Raw genomic sequence first — 17,600 nt, forward strand, 5'->3', positions numbered from 1 at the left:
TTGGGTAATTTACTAAATTTGATTAATTAAATTTACTAAACTCTTCAAAATGTGCTTCACTGTTCGCTGTACAGTAATGCAGCCTATTTTGAACTCCACTACATAGCACTGATGAGTATCAAAACCAATCCAATCTTCAGCTTTTGTGTCTCCTATCAATACTGCACTAAATTTTCAAGGAATAGGTTTAAATTACACAACATTAATGTAGTTTGTGTTACTGCTTGAAAAGCTGTAATCAACAGTCTGTAGTTTTATTCTCTCATCTCTAATCAACAATAACAACAATCGAGATTTTCAGGCGACGAGAGAAAACAAAAGATGTGAAACAAATGAATGAGTTGTATAAATAATTGAATACTCTTTCAAATTTAAGTATCATAATGTGTAAGGGTACCATTCAAAATTTCAAAAAGGGAGTTGCGGGGGTGAAATCTAAAATGCAATTAACACTGGTTTTAAACTCCCCTCCCCCCCTCAATATTTAAATTGATGTGTTTTATGTTTGAATTAAATTTCATTATAATGTATATTTATTTATTTACACTGAAAGTGGGCAAACACCGGTGGCAGTGGTAACTTAATTACAATTAATAATAATAGAGTCCACACCTGTGGAGTAATGGTCAGCACGTCTGACTGCAACGCCAGGTGGCCCAGGTTCGAATCCATGTCGAAGCAAGTTACCTGGTTGAGGTTTTTTCCGGGGTTTTCCCTCAACGCAATATGAGCAAATGCTGGGTAACTTTCGGTGATGGACCCCGGACTCATTTCACCGGCATTATCACCTTCATTTCATTCAGATGCTAAATAACCTGAGATGTTGGTACAGCGTCGTAAAATAACCCACTAAAAAGAAAATAATAATATTAAAATAACGTAATTAATAAGTGAAATTAATTTTCCATTACAGCCTACATTTATTGAAATAAATAGTTATTTAGACTGGGAAGCTTTGAAATAAAAGCCCGATGTATAAACTGTTTTGTTTGAATTGTAAATTCATCTTTCATCTTTTTTTTTACGACGCTTTATCAACTGCTATGGTCATCTAGTGTCTGAGTGAGATGAAGGTGATAATGCCAGCGAAATGGTCGCAGAGTCCAGTGCCGAAAATTACCCAGCATTTTTTGGCCCCTGAGCACGAGTATCTAACTTATTCTTTCTGGGTGTGCTAGAGTGTTCCTATATAAAAAAGCTATGTATCTTTCTTCTGAATAGTATTATTATTATTATTATTATTATTATTATTATTATTATTATTATTATTATTATTAGTTCTTAATGAACTGCAGAAACCCCCGGAAAAAACCTGAACCATGTAATTTGTCCCACCCAGGATTTGAACCCGAGCCTGCTCACTTCAAGGTCAGGCATACTAACCATTACACCACAGCGGTGGATTGATTTATTAGATATTGGAATGCAAGAGGGCGAATGACATCATCATCTACTGCTCAACATATGGCTAGTCGTACCTTCAGTTACGTTGCCAGTAGAGTCGTCCCTGCCATCCCGCGTGCTGACCAGCTCCTGCAGCTGGCTGATGGACATGGAGGCCAGCCCCTTTGTCGTCACGTACGTGTTGTGCTCCCTGTCCAGGAACTGCTTCATCTCCTCTATCATCAGCGAGTCTATGCCTAGCTCTGCCAGTGTGGCATTCAAGTCCACAGCTTCTAGGTCTCCAATGCCTACAACAGCAACAAATTGCTATTCAAGTGTGCAACTGCTTCTGTTTGCGTTGCCATAGCAACCACATATTACTTACAGTATTTCCACGTGCCTTATTCTTTCTTGTCTTTAACTGAAAGCTTGTTTTCGCAAAAATGACAGTTCGAGACTTACAGTATGATGACAGTGTAGAGTGGTTTCAACATACATTTTTAAAGTATTTACACAGACAACTGACCATCATATTAATAAAGAAATTTAAGTTTTATAATAGCACAGATAAGACTTTAGGTTGGTTTACATCTTACTTATCACACAGAAAATAGAAAGTGGAAATAAATACAGAGTGGAAGGTTACCACTACATAGACATGCCAATTTTTTTTTTAAGAAAATACGGGAGATTAAGGAATCGATAAAATTTCACATAGAAAGTGGACAAATTATTTGGTTCACTTACTAAAGAACAACTTTATTCTACACTTCGGCAGCTGAGCTTATATTAAGAATATTTTGAGACAGATTTTGTCTCGCGTAGTAGTTGCAGTTTGCAGCTCTGATATGTCCTGCCCCTGTTTCGAAAATCTACCCAATTATTGTTCATGAGATAAAATACCCTCTTTGTACGAGCATTACTACTTGGTACTCTTAGAACAAAACTAACCAGTTTTTCCAAATGTATAACATTAACAAGGTTTGATTTTATGGGGATAAGCACTTACTTACCGGTACTTACTTACTGGCTTTTAAGGAACCTGGAGGTTCATTGCCGCCCTCACATAAGCCCGCCATCGGTCCCTATCCTGAGCAAGATTAATCCAGTCTCTATCATCTATCCCACCTCCCTCAAATACATTTTAATATTATCTTCCCATCTACGTCTCGGCCTCCCTAAAGGTCTTTTCCCCTCTGGCCTCCCAACTAACACTCTATACGCATTTCTGGATTCGTCCATACGTGCTACATGCCCTGCCCATCTCAAACGTCTGGATTTAATGTTCCTAATTATGTCAGGTGAAGAATACAATGCGTGCAGTTCTGCGTTGTGTAACTTTCTCCATTCTCCTGTAACTTCATCCCTCTTAGCCCCAAATATTTTCCTAAGCACCTTACTCTCGAACACCCTTAACCTATGTTCCTCTCTCAAAGTGAGAGTCCAAGTTTCACAACCATACAGAACAACCGGTAATATAACTGTTTTATAAATTCTAACTTTCAGATTTTTTGACAGCAGACTGGATGATAAAAGCTTCTCAACCGAATAATAACAGGCATTTCCCATATTTATTCTGTGTTTAATTTCCTCCCGAGTGTCATTTATATTTGTTACTGTTGCTCCAAGATATTTGAACTTCTCCACTTCTTCAAAAGATAAATTTCCAATTTTTATATTTCCATTTCGTACAATATTCCGGTCACGAGACATAATCATATACTTTTTCTTTTCGGGATTTACTTCCAAACCTATCTCTTCACTTGCTTCCAGTAAAATTCCCGTGTTTTCCCTAATCGTTCGTGTATTTTCTCCTAACATATCCCGTCATCCGCATAGACAAGCAGCTGATGTAACCCGTTCAATTCCAAACCCTCTCTGTTATCCTGGACTTTCCTAATGGCATATTCTAGAGCAAAGTTAAAAAGTAACGGTGATAGTGCATCTCCTTGCTTTAGCCCACAGTGAATTGGAAACGCATCTGACAGAAACTGACCTATAGGAACTCTGGGGATAAGCACTAAAACAAATTTTTGGCAAGCATTATCTTCTAAAAATGCTGCACATTTTAATGTCTGTCTTGAACAACAAAATTTATCAAATAAATTATCATCATTCATGGCAAAATCAAATGTTTAGAATAAGAAAAAATTATATTACCAGTATGCAAAATCTAAGGGAGAAAAATGCTCGAAGAGAAGAATAATATGGGAGCCGGGAGTCTGTTAAAAATTACAGGCAAATACGGGAGATCCTGGGGAAATACGGGAGGGTTGGCAACCCTACCACTGCACCAAAATGAAACTGGTAGTAGATCATAAGTAGAGATTTATAAAATCTAAATAAGTTTTTTTTTAACATTCACCATTTTAGATGAAATCGTTGTTTCTATGAAACATTTGGCAACACCACGTCTACTGCAATAACTCTAGCAAGCGCAGCCTGCACTGTGGTGGGCCCGAGTTAGTAGTTCAACATGATGTAGACTCATAGAAGACGTAAACAGAAACAACTCCTAGCATTCGTCTCCGGGTAGGAAGGGAATGAGGTGATGCACTTGTGGCTTATTGGTCGCAATTTTAAACGGAAATATGCATCTTGTGATATCAGAAATAAATTGTAATAAATATTATTTGAAGGTCACATTACGTCATTGTTCCATCCCTTACCTTCCCCTCCCCTCTGCTATACTCAAATCACAGGCACCCAACACTGCTCTACATTGCAAGATTTATTTTAACGATTTTGGCAATGCTGTTTGGTGCTCAGATTTTAATTGCAGATCCAGAAGATAATTTTTAACGAGCTATTCACCAATAACGAAATATGTCGACTTTTTTTTCCTTTTATATTTCCCAACAAACGGACCATTGTAAAAATTCCTTTGAATAATTGCAAACGAAAAGTTATATTTGTTCAGATCAAATTTCTGCACATTTAAAGGACAAAACTAAAATTCTTTCAATCATTTATTATCACAATAAACTGCTCTCTTAAATTGACTGAGCATATTGGGAATTCAATCAATGGCTTTCCTACAACACGCTATGAAATGTTTCGTATAATACAATTTTGATCTTGAAAAGGAAGTAAAAACGAGTAAAATTGTATTTAACTTCTTTGATTGAAATATCTCAAGGAATAACCCCCTGAAATTAATGACATTCTGTATAACAGCGTGAGTATGGTAAACATCTACACTTCCAATGATACTGGCCTCCATTAAAGTAACAGTTGGAGTCACAGAAATCTATGTAAGCAATAATGATGCATTCATCATCTGTGTATAACATGTGCAGAGCGCGCAGTTTACGTACCCAGAAACCTTCTGATGCACTCCACGATGTCCACAGCCCTCGACTCCTTCTGCGCCACAACAATGCTGGACATGACGACTTGTGACTGCCGCATGAATCTGCCCAGAATCTCGAAACAAGACGACATACTCTGGAGGAGCACGCCCTCTGCGACATAAGATTAAGTGGTGACAGTAAGCAGATTGTTTGTAAGTCTCTGTCTCTCAAGTAAAGGAACACGAAGGAGAAACTGAAACAATAAAATTATTCTCTTTTATATAATTTGCAGTATGAATAACAAGAAAAGATAACATAAAAAATAAATACAGAAATATTCGAACGCAGAGAAAATGAAAGCTACATTTCAGAATAAAAATTAAATAATTTCATATCTTTGAAAAAAAAAAATACTGCAAGAAGACAAGACATGAAGTATTTTGTCAATACCGGTACCATACATTATGGATCAGGAAAGGATTATGATTATGTACAGCGATCACAAACATTATCGTGATGATGATGATTGTAATACAATAGTATCATTAACATTATATGATGAAGTTGATGTTGAAGATGATCGTAATACAACAGTATCATCAACATTATATGATGAAGATGATGATGTTGAAGATGATTTTAACGCTATAATATCATCACCACTACCGCCACCACCACCTTCAATATCACCATCTTGTTCCTTCACAGATATCTACAGCAATCAAACGTTTGCTATAATAAGTAAATAAATAAATAAATAAATAAATAAATAAATAAATAAATGCACCAATAAATGATGAATGGATGGGTGAGCAGATGCATGAATGAAAGAATGGATAAATAAATAAAAGTATGAATGGATGCAGAGATAAATAAATAGATAAATGAATTAATAAATGGATGAATAAATAAATAAATAATTAAATAAATAAATAAGTGGATGTCTGCATGCATGGATAGATAGATGAATAAATGGATGCATAGATGAATGAATAAATAAATAAATAGACAAATAAATAAATAAATAAATAAATGGATGTATGAATGCATGGATAGATGAATTAATAAATGGATGCATAGATGAATAAATAAATAAATAAACAAACAAATAAATAAATAAATAAATGGATGTATGAATGCATAGACAGATGAGATGAATTAATAAATGGATGCATAGATGAATAAATAAATAAAGAATAATAAATAAATAAATAAATAAATAAATAAATAAATAAATAAATAAGTAGATGTATGGATGCATGGATGGATAAATCAATAAAAGGATGCATAGATGAATTAATAAATTAATGATAAATTATGTTTTATTTAACAATGCTTGCAACTTCCAACGTTATATCAATGTCGCTGGTGTGCCGGAATTCTGTCCCACAGGATTTATTTTTACATGCCAATAAATCTATTGACATGAGCCTTTCTCATTTCAGCACACTTAAATGCCATCGATCTGGATCAGGATCGAACCTGCAACCTCGGGCGTAGAAGGCTAACATTCTACTGGACTGCGCCACCCAGGCCGACAAATAAATGGATGAATAAACAAAAAAATGTATAGACAGATAAATGAATGAATATATACAAAAATCAATGGATGAATAGATGCATGGACTAATATATAAATATACACCGGAGAGATCAATTAAAAGAAACGGAAGAAAAAGTAGGAAAACAATTGTAGAAAAGTAGGAAGGAAGAAAGAAATATTAGAAGAAACAGGGCAGAGAACGAGGAGAATAGAGACAGTAAGGAACATAGGAAAGAGAATAGGAAATATGGATGGAAGGACACAAAGGGGGAAAGGAAGTGATAGAAGAAAGGAAAACGAGATGAGAGGAAGAGTCGAAAGAAGAGTAGAAAAAGAGGAGAGGAGGCAAGGAGAGAGGAGAATAATAAAAAAAGAAGAATGAAGAAAGCAAGCAAACAGGCAGGCAGCATACCGGTGAGGTCGTCGTGTTCCAGCTCCAGGGCGCCCCACTGCACAGCAAGTGCTGGGAAGCCGTCCCTGTCCCTGGCCTCGCACACCCGCTCCATGACGGAGTGACTCCAGCCATCAGCTGCGCTCCGTCTGCAGAAAGCGACGAAGTGACGCAGGTGAGGACACATGTGACGGGAACACACGTCCAGGATGAGAGCGGGGGACGACTGTGTGTGCAGGTCCAGGGAGATGAGCTGCAAGCACGGGGAGGGTGAGTGACACGTAGAGACAGAGAAAGAAGAGGAGAAGGAGAGAGAGAGGGCGGACAAAGAGAGAAAAAAGAGAGATGGGGAACATAGAGAAAAAAGAGAGATGGGGAACATAGAGAGAAAGAAAAAGAGGAGGAGAACATACAGAGAAAGAAAAAGAGAAGGAGAGCATAGAGGGATAGAAAAAGAGGAGAAGAACATAGAGGGAAAGAAAAATAGGAGGAGAACATAGAGAGAAAGAAAAAGAGAAGGAGAACATAGAGGGAAAGAAAAAGAGGAGGAGAACATAGAGGGAAAGAAAAAGAGGAGAACATAGACAGAAAGAAAAAGAGAAGGAGAACATAGAGGGAAAGAAAAAGAGGAGGAGAACATAGAGGGAAAGAAAAAGAGGAGAACATAGAGAGAAAGAAAAAGAGGAGAACATAGAGAGAAAGAAAAAGAGAAGGAGAACATAGAGGGAAAGAAAAAGAGGAGGAGAACATAGAGAGAAAGAAAAAGAGGTGGAAAACATAGAGGGAAAGAAAAAGAGGAGGAGAACATAGAGAGAAAGAAAATTAGGAGAACATAGAGGGAAAGAAAAAGAGGAGGAGAACATAGAGGGAAAGAAGAAGAGGAGGAGAACATAGAGAGAAAGAAAAAGAGGAGGAGAACATAGAGGGAAAGAAAAAGAGGAGGAGAACATAAAGGGAAAGAAAAAGGAGGAGGAGAACATAGAGAGAAAGAAAAAGAGGAGGAAAACATAGAGGGAAAGAAAAAGAGGAGGAGAACATAGAGAGAAAGAAAATTAGGAGAACATAGAGGGAAAGAAAAAGAGGAGGAGAACATAGAAAGAAAGAAAAAGAGGAGAACATAGAAAGAAAGAAAAATAGGAGGAGAACATAGAGGGAAAGAAAAAGAGGAGAACATAGAGGGAAAGAAAAAGAGGAGGAGAACATAGAGAGAAAGAAAAAGAGGAGGAGAACATAGAGGGAAAGAAGAAGAGGAGGAGAACATAGAGAGAAAGAAAAAGAGGAGGAGAACATAGAGGGAAAGAAAAAGAGGAGGAGAACATAGAGGGAAAGAAAAAGAGGAGGAGAACAGAGGAAATGAAAAAGAGGAGGAGAACATAGAGAGAAAGAAAAAGAGGAGGAGAACATAGAGAGAAAGAAAAAGAGAAGGAGAACATAGAGAGGAAGAAAAAGAGGAGGAGAACATAGAGGGAAAGAAAAAGAGGAGGAGAACAGAGGGAATGAAAAAGAGGAGGAGAACATAGAGAGAAAGAAAAAGAGGAGGAGAACATAGAGAGAAAGAAAAAGAGAAGGAGAACATAGAGAGGAAGAAAAAGAGGAGGAGAACATAGAGGGAAAGAAAAAGAGGAGGAGAACAGAGGGAATGAAAAAGAGGAGGAGAACATAGAGAGAAAGAAAAAGAGGAGAACATAGAGGGAAAGAAGAAGAGGAGGAGAACATAGAGGGCAAGAAAATTAGGAGAACATAGAGGGAAAGAAAAAGAGGAGGAGAACATAGAAAGAAAGAAAAAGAGGAGAACATAGAAAGAAAGAAAAAGAGGAGGAGAACATAGAGGGAAAGAAAAAGAGGAGGAGAACATAGAGGGAAAGAAAAAGAGAAGGAGAACATAGAGAGAAAGAAAAAGAGGAGGAGAACATAGAGGGAAAGAAAAAGAGGAGGAGAACATAGAGAGAAACAAAAAGAGGAGGAAAACATAGAGGGAAAGAAAAAGAGGAGGAGAACATAGAGAGAAAGAAAATTAGGAGAACATAGAGGGAAAGAAAAAGAGGAGGAGAACATAGAAAGAAAGAAAAAGAGGAGGAGAACATAGAGGGGAAGAAAAAGAGGAGGAGAACATAGAGGGAAAGAAAAAGAGGAGGAGAACATAGAGAGAAAGAAAAAGAGGAGGAGAACATAGAGGGAAAGAAGAAGAGGAGGAGAACATAGAGAGAAAGAAAAAGAGGAGGAGAACATAGAGGGAAAGAAAAAGAGGAGGAGAACATAGAGGGAAAGAAAAAGAGGAGGAGAACATAGAGGGAAAGAAAAAGAGGAGGAGAACATAGAGGGAAAGAAAATTAGGAGGAGAACAGAGGGAATGAAAAAGAGGAGGAGAACATAGAGAGAAAGAAAAAGAGGAGGAGAACATAGAGAGAAAGAAAAAGAGAAGGAGAACATAGGGAGGAAGAAAAAGAGGAGGAGAACATAGAGGGAAAGAAAAAGAGGAGGAGAACATAGAGGGAAAGAAAAAGAGGAGGAGAACATAGAGGGAAAGAAAAAGAGGAGGAGAACATAGAAAGAAATAAAAAGAGAGAACTTAGAGAGAAATAAAGAAAGTACAGAAGCAAAGAAAGGAAGATATCAGATAGTAAATAAATCAAAACAAACTAAATAAGTGAAATGGAAACAAGAAAGAAATGAAGAAAGAAAGATAGGAAGAAATAGAAAGAGAGGAAATAGACAATAAATAAATCAAAACAGAGAGAATAAGTGAAAGTGAAACAATAAATAAAGGATAAGCAACAGATAATATATCTGAAAGGATAAATAAATACATACTTAAGCAAATACGAAGTGGACAAAAAGAAAAATACCGATAAAAAGGAATAGAAATAACTAAAAACGAGATGGCAATAAAAACAAAAAAACAAACAACGAAAAAAGAAATGAGAAATAAGGAAGGACAGACAGATTGTGACATGTATCATACAGGTATCTCATTATATTACAGGATACCTGGGGATATTAAACATCTAAATGATGAAGGTTTCAAAACCAGGGTCAAAACTATTTTGCTCCAGTCGATGCCATTCACAATTAATGATTTCTTACATTAAAGCAATAAAGTAAAATACCTATCTTCATTACTATTGCACATAATTTTTCTCCAAACAATATTAATAATAAATGTACAGAATAACTAACATGACGTCTCTTGGCTCGTAAAGGTTCAATCGCTCTCCAAATAAATCCCCTCAGATGATAAAACATGTTTAATGTAATCTCTTGTTTTTACCTAATCTATGTTAATCTATTTATTTAATGTCTTGTAAACTGAAAATGTATTATATATCTTGTTATTTATTGTGTCTTTTGGTAGTTTTACGGTACTATTCTTTGGAAAACTAAAGAGTGTTAAAATTAAATTCATACTAGAAATCTTATCGTGGTGTCTGTCTGTGTGTGTGTGTGTGTTTTTTGCGTTTGTATTTTATGTTTGTATCTAATGACGAACCTATAATCTGTAATAGATTGTACAGGGAATAAATAAATACAATTCAATACAATACAATACAATGTACAGAGACGTGTAGACTTATGGAAAGAAAACAATTATTATATATCTATATACAGAGGATGTTTCCAAGTTTTTCTTGCTGCAATATGCATAAAATTAATATCTCATAAACATATTTTTGACAATGGATTAACAATCCCCAATTTTCAACAGATGATAAGTGAAGTAGCCATTCATCAAGTTTGTAAAAAACAATTCAGTTGTGACAAAAAGTCACATTTTTAGGAACACAAGTCTGCCACGCACAAAAATGAAGTCGCAAATATATTATAATTTCTAACAGTTCTACAGTGGATATTTTAATATGTGTAGGTGTGAGGTATTTGTACCAGCAAATATGTCGTGGAATATGCTGAAGGACACGTTTTCTACAATTTCTTTCAATAAATCAGTGGTTGCAAAGTTCCAGATGAGTCTACTTTTCCGTAAGAATTATATGAAGACATTGGATAGGAACCAGTATTAACCTATTAATTTCGGGATATAATACCTATATTTAAAAATTATAACATATAGATTTAATATAATAGCAAAAATATATGAAATGAATAACAAGGGTTTTTCTCTTTGTTTGACATATTGTCATCACATAGAACCGCCCTCATATGAGAGACTTAATGATTATGTAGCCTACTGTTAGACAATTAAAATTATGTGATGCTATTATTAATTTTTGATCACACAAAATTCTCTGTTGTGGTTATTATTTATTAACAATGGAGAAAAATTTGCTCCGGGACTGGGAATCGAACCCAAGACCCTCAGTTAGTTTGAACAGCTACTAATATATGTGTATATGAACATAAATAACTAAAATTATCATCAACATTATTATTATTATTATTATTATTATTATTATTATTACTTACTTACTTACTGGCTTTTAAGGAACCCGAAGGTTCATTGCCGCCCTCACATAAGCCCGCCATCGGTCCCTATCCTGAGCAAGATTAATCCAGTCTCTACCATCATATCCCACCTCCCTCAAATACATTTTAATATTATCCTCCCATCTAGTCTCGGCCTTCCCAAAGTCTTTTTTCCTCTGGCCTCCCAACTAACACTCTATATGCATTTCTGGATTCGCCCATACGTGCTACATGCCCTGCCCATCTCAAATGTATGGATTTAATGTTCCTAATTATGTCAGGTGAAGAATACAATGCGTGCAGTTCTGCGTTGTGTAACTTTCTCCATTCTCCTGTAACTTCATCCCTCTTAGCCCCCAAATATTTTCCTAAGAGCCTTATTCTCAAATACCCTTAATCTCTTCCTCTCTCAAAGTGAGAGTTTCCAAGTTTGACAGCAAACATTATGTGATGCTATTATTAATTTTTGATCACACAGGATTCTCTGTTGTGGTTATTATTTATTAACAACGGAGAAAAATTTGCTCCGGGACTGGGGATCGAACCCAGCACCCCCAGTTAGTTTGAACAGCTACTAATAAATTTGTATATGAACATAAATAACAACAATTATCATTATTATTATTATTATTATTACAGTATTATTATTGGCATGGCATGTAGCACGTATACATTGGGGATCCTCGGTTCTATCCCCAGCACTGGAGCGAATTTTTCTCCGTTAGTAATAAATAAAAGATAAGAGTGGGTTAGGTGAGGCCACAGCAAAGTGACAGGACCAGGTGCACTACTTCTGCTTGAGAAGAATGTCTTGCGGCCACTGGCACGTGTTCAGTTGCACTCACTTTTGGCAGGCAGAATATGGCGTCCACAGGGCCCAGATCATTCGCCTTGGACAGCACAGCCATAACGGCACTCTTGGACGTAGTGTCTGCTGTGCAGCTGACAACAGAGGCGCCCTGGCTGCGCCAGATTCCAATGCGCCAATTGTGGTAACTAGTCAGCTCCAAGTCAGATGTCAGCACCAGCTTTCGAGCTCCTTGCTGCACGAGCCAGTCTGCCAGCTCCACTCCGAAAACTCCAATACCGCCTGCAACCATGTGTGGCATTAAAACTTGACTGTGCACACAAACCTAATCTATACATGCACATTTATAATAACAGACAAGGAATATGAAATAAACATAAACACAGCACACATGAAACAGACAAGAAACTTCACAACTCAAGTTATACAGCTCAGAGTTCTCTTCCAATGCATATGCTGCCAATGTATTCTTTGCTTTTCTATTTTTTCCATTTCCCTCATGACTTTCATTAATAATGGATTGTGGCCATATGCTTTACTGTAGTCTTAATAAACGTTCAAACCAATTTAATGTTTCTTTTGCAATTTTACAAATAATATTTACTTATTTACAAATGACTTTTAAGGAACCCAGAGGTTCATTGCCGCCCTCACATAAGCCCGCCATTGGTCCCTATCCTGAGCAAGATTAATCCAGTCTCTACCATCATATCCCACCTCCCTCAAATACATTTTAATATTATCCTCCCATCTACGTCTCGGCCTCCCCAAAGATCTTTTCCCCTCAGGTCTTCCAACTAACACTCTATATGCATTTCTGGATTCGCCCATACGTGCTACATGCCCTGCCCATCTAAACGTCTGGATTTAACGTTCCTAATTATGTCAGGTGAAGAATACAATGCGTGCAGTTCTGAGTTATGTAACTTTCTACATTCTCCTATAACTTCATCTCTTTTAGCCCCAAATATATATATATTTTTAATATCCATTTTTGTTCCGATAAGTTTTATTAATTTAACAATATTTTGTTTGTGAATTTAAATACTTTATTGTCACAATCATGCCATGGTATGAAAGAAAAATTTCACAACCTTGAGCGGGATTCGAACCTGCGACTTCCTGTACCACTGAGCTATCGAGTTCGTCTCATGCTAAAGGCTCAGAATCATCCTTTCATACTGGCGACTCTGTTATAGAGTACTGTCCATAGCGTCTGATCTAGTCAGCTCTGCTTATGGGTGGAAAGAAACTTTACAAATGTAATCTTCATCTTACGATGTTGGATGACGTATATACATCCGTTGATGTGACATATTAATGAATTTAAATACTTTATTGTCACAATCTTTCATACCATGGCATGATTGTGACAATAAAGTATTTAAATTCATTAATATGTCACATCAACGGACGTATATACGTCATCCAACATTGTAAGATGAAGATTATATTTTCTTTATTTTCTCTAAGTCCGTCATAAATTTATCTTATATAATAATGTGATATTTTTATTTCATTCTACTTGATGAACGTTTTCTGTTTTGTAAACCATCTTCAGATCACTGTTACCTCTATTGTACTGTTATATGATGTGCAATGGGTTACATTAACCATATTGTATTAAATATAAAATATAAAATGTGAGATAAAACGTTAATGAATGTACATATTTAAAAATGGTAACATACTAAATTAAATTAGTCTAAAATGAAATTCTAACTCGTTGAACAACACCCTAATATTGACTGTACCGGAAATGACGTAGCTGTTCTCAGGATTGCAGTAAAATCGCGGACGAGCTGGAATCATCTTTGGAAGAGGCAGAACTTGTTTCTTGTTTTCCTCAGGTCTAATACGAATCAACACTTTGCCCATGTGCTTCGGGGATGCCAAATATCTGAAAAGATAGCACGAGTCTTAACATTTCAAGTACATCGTCTTCAAGAATTTATTCCCAAATAAATATGTACCTTCAAAAGAAATATTGGCAACTAAAATAAGCCTGCAATCCAGTAGGTACTGTACTTGATATGAATTGATATGAACACACTAATTTTTTTAAAGCTTGGAAAGTACACATACAGGACACCGTCAACTTGGGATACACAGATGATACATAAAAGGGCAGTGTGTTTATCTATACTAATAATAAATCTGTAGCCAAAATTTTTCTGGTAATTTTCGATTTTCCAAAAATAATTGGTGTTAACATGTATAATTAACCATCCTGAAACCGAAAATCGCTTTTTTGAAATTTTTGTTTGTATGTCTGTCTGTATGTTTGTTACCTTTTCACGCGATAATGGCTGAACCGATTTATATGAAAATTGGAATATAAATTAAGTTCGTTGTAACTTAGATTTTAGGCTATATGGAATTCAGAATACTTTATTTAAAAGGGGGGGGGGGTTATAAGAGGGCCTGAATTAAATAAATCGAAATATATCGCTTATTATTGATTTTCATGAAAAATATTACATAACAAAAGTTTCTTTAAAAATAATTTTCGATAAGTTTTATTCTATACAAAATTTTGATAGGACTGATATTTAATGAGATAAATGAGTTTTAAAATTACATTAACAATGCCATCTAAGGCGCTGTACTGAAATAAAAACAAATGACTTCGTCTATAAGGTCCTTGGACAACAACAATCGAAACATAGCCTAAGAGAATGTTTCTGTGTTTGTGTGAAGTAATATCGGAAGCTAATTAATTGTTTAATTATTATTTCACCATTGGAAAGTGTAGTTTCTCTAGATGGACATAATTCTACAATGTTATTATGGTAACTTCTGAAACATATAGCAAGTAATATAAAGTATACACATTACATCTAAATGATATGTCAATCTTCATTAAACTATGGTTGCATGTAATAACAAATAAGAAACATGTTAAAGGAATTGTCATTGCACCAAATGAGTGTCTCTGGACCAAAATGACTGCATTTTAATTATTTAAATACAATTTAAATTAAGTAACATATTAAACGATTTATCCTTCTATCAAACACGAATGTTCCCTGGATCAAATGTCCTATTTTAATTATCTAATTACTTTATATTTATTTCTAATAGGTGCAGCGGAGTGCACTGGTACAGCTAGTACTAAATAAATTTAAACAAAACTCACTTTAAATTTGAAACACAAAGAGACACATCAGGGCAATATGTTTCAGCTGAACTAATATAAACAAAACTGAATAGAAATTGGAGCACACTGACGTATGTAAGGGTAGTATATTTCAAGTGGCTGTACCTGAATGCTTTCTGAACTTCGCTATCAGTGAATACAGTTCTGGGCAGCGGTTGTACCATGCCATTAAGTATGCCTTCATTCAATGCTTCTTGGATTTTATGTCTCCACTCACTGGATGAAAATACATTGATCAGTGACACGCCACAGAAGTTCACTTCCTTCAAGAACACGTCCATGCCTACAGAACACAACAGAATGGATACATCAGTCTTTTGCTTACAGCTCTCTAGCCAGTGTCTGTCTGTGAATCAGAAACTTAAGAGTAGGGTATTGCAGTTCAAGTGGCCGGCCGGGAAGCAATGTTGCTATTAGGAGTCACACACATCACTACGGTTCTGGCTTGTGAGCTCAATTTAATACGAATTAATCATTTTTCTTTTTACTCGCTTAAAATTATTCAAAAGAATAAATACTGTACTCGATTAAATACCAGTAATATTAACACAAATGGTGTGATTTAACATCAATATAAATAATTGATTAAATGGCGATCTTACTCGTGTTAATTGTGTAAGCATGTGCGGCTTACAGCTGTTTCGGTGCTTCCTCACACCATCTGAGCCTACTCTGAGGATGGTGTGAAGAAGCACCGAAACAGCTGTAAGCTGCACATGCTTACACAATTAACACGGGTGAGATCGCCATTTAATCAATTATTTATATTCAAGTGTTAAAAGTAGTGTACGAAAGATTCAACATGGATTAATATCAATACTTGAAAAGTGAAAAAATATGAATATTTGGAATAAAAGACTGGTCAACAATAAAATATATAAAAAGATGAGTGACACAACATAAATATTAATCTATAGAAAACAACAAATACTCTAACAGGTGTAACAACAAACAAAATAATGAAATGCATGCAATATAATAATAATAATAATAATAATAATAATAATAATAATAATAATAACAACAATAATTTATTTATTTAATCTGGCAGAGCTAAGGCCAGTAGGCCTTCTCTTCCGCCCAGCCAGACTCTAATCCTAATTGAATACAATTGCTTACATAGTTATTACATTAATATCTAGACCATAAAACAACATGAAAGTGAATAATGAAAGTTGGATAAGTAATGTTAGTGTGACAATAGTAAACATTGGTAAGAAATAGTTATAATAATAATAATAATAATAATAATAATAATAATAATAATAATAATAATAATAATGAGATAATTTAGATGTTTATCTGTGATATAATTATATAATCATTAAACATTGAGAAACCTGAAACAGCTATTATTGTCAGCAAGAATTGTTAGAAAAATATTTCGTTAGCCTATTGTTTAAATTGGTTGGATGTCTGACAGTCCCTGACATTACTCGGTAGGGAATTCCAAAGCCGAGAACAGCCACAGTGAAAGAAGATGAATATGAGGATGTTCGGTGGGAGGGAATGGATAATATTGAGGAGTGTTGTGATCGTGTGTCTAGGTTATGAAGGGTGGATAAATTTTGAAAACGAGATGCATGATAGACAGGAGTGGAGAAATGCAATATGTGAAAGAGAAGGGAAAGGCAGTGGATTTTCCTACGATCTTCTAGACGGAGCCAGGACAACATTTCGAGGGATGGTGTTACGTGATCAGCCCGGCGAATATTGCAGACGAAACGGACGCACATATTATGAACACGTTGTAGTCTCTGCGCCGAAGTAACGCTTAGGTCAGTAAGCAGAATATCACAGTAATCGAAGTGGGGCATCACGAGTGTTTGCACTAACATTTTTTTTTTTCATGGAAAAGGGTAGTAAATACGAAGTGTTATGAAAATAAATTAAACAAATTAAGAGATAAGAGAGAAAATCGTTAGTAATTTAAAACTACTCTACAATGTTTTCCTTATTCTAACAGTCTGTCCAGTACCGGTAATTTGCAGAATATCGAACTAGCGTGCTTTTGAAACGAGTACAGAAGTAAACATCTGCAGCAAGGAATAATAGACTTTGCCTTCTGAAGAACTTCAATCAATCAGTCCCTCTCAATTTCTTTAGGATGGTACAAACACAAGGAAAGTATAGGTACTAAATTGCCAAGTGTAATTTTTGTTTTTAGGAAGGTAAGGCCATTGGTCTCAACAGAAACTCTCAGACAGGTAGGGCCATACTTTGCACCATTTGAATCTCATATTAACTATGAAATTCATTTATGGGGAATTGCAACAGGAAGCAATAGCATCTTATTACTACAAAGAAGTGCACTGAGGATAACATTCAACAAAAATAGCAAGGAATCATGTAGGAACTGTTTACAGAGTTAAAGGTAATGTCAGTTTAGGCCTACAGTCTATTATTTACAGAACTTTGATCTTCCTTAAATCTAATATAGATCTTTATCAACCTACATCATATACATTCCTTTAACATTAGAAATAAAGAACAATTGGATTACACAAGGTTCAGATCGAGTGTGAGCTCAAATAATTGCTTTAATGGCATCAACATACAGTATTTAATAAGTTACCATTGGAGGCGAGAAAGGTACCAATAAA

The 17,600-nt window shown here is 35.5% G+C and overlaps 1 protein-coding gene across 1 annotated transcript in view; it reads right to left on the reverse strand.

Moving 5' to 3' along the window:
- The window catches only part of LOC138711657 (fatty acid synthase-like), a 55,837-nt gene that overhangs the window by 12,451 nt on the left and 25,786 nt on the right, over positions 1 to 17,600 (reverse strand). The window contains exons 6-11 of the mRNA XM_069842791.1: positions 15,103 to 15,280; positions 13,592 to 13,737; positions 11,875 to 12,119; positions 6,632 to 6,863; positions 4,701 to 4,847; positions 1,479 to 1,691 (exon numbers count right to left, since the gene is read on the reverse strand). Coding sequence (XP_069698892.1) covers positions 1,479 to 1,691; positions 4,701 to 4,847; positions 6,632 to 6,863; positions 11,875 to 12,119; positions 13,592 to 13,737; positions 15,103 to 15,280 — 1,161 coding nt within the window. The remainder of the gene's footprint in view (positions 1 to 1,478; positions 1,692 to 4,700; positions 4,848 to 6,631; positions 6,864 to 11,874; positions 12,120 to 13,591; positions 13,738 to 15,102; positions 15,281 to 17,600) is intronic.

This window comes from Periplaneta americana, chromosome 2 (genome assembly GCF_040183065.1).
Source record: "Periplaneta americana isolate PAMFEO1 chromosome 2, P.americana_PAMFEO1_priV1, whole genome shotgun sequence".
Taxonomy (NCBI): Eukaryota; Metazoa; Arthropoda; class Insecta; order Blattodea; family Blattidae; genus Periplaneta; species Periplaneta americana.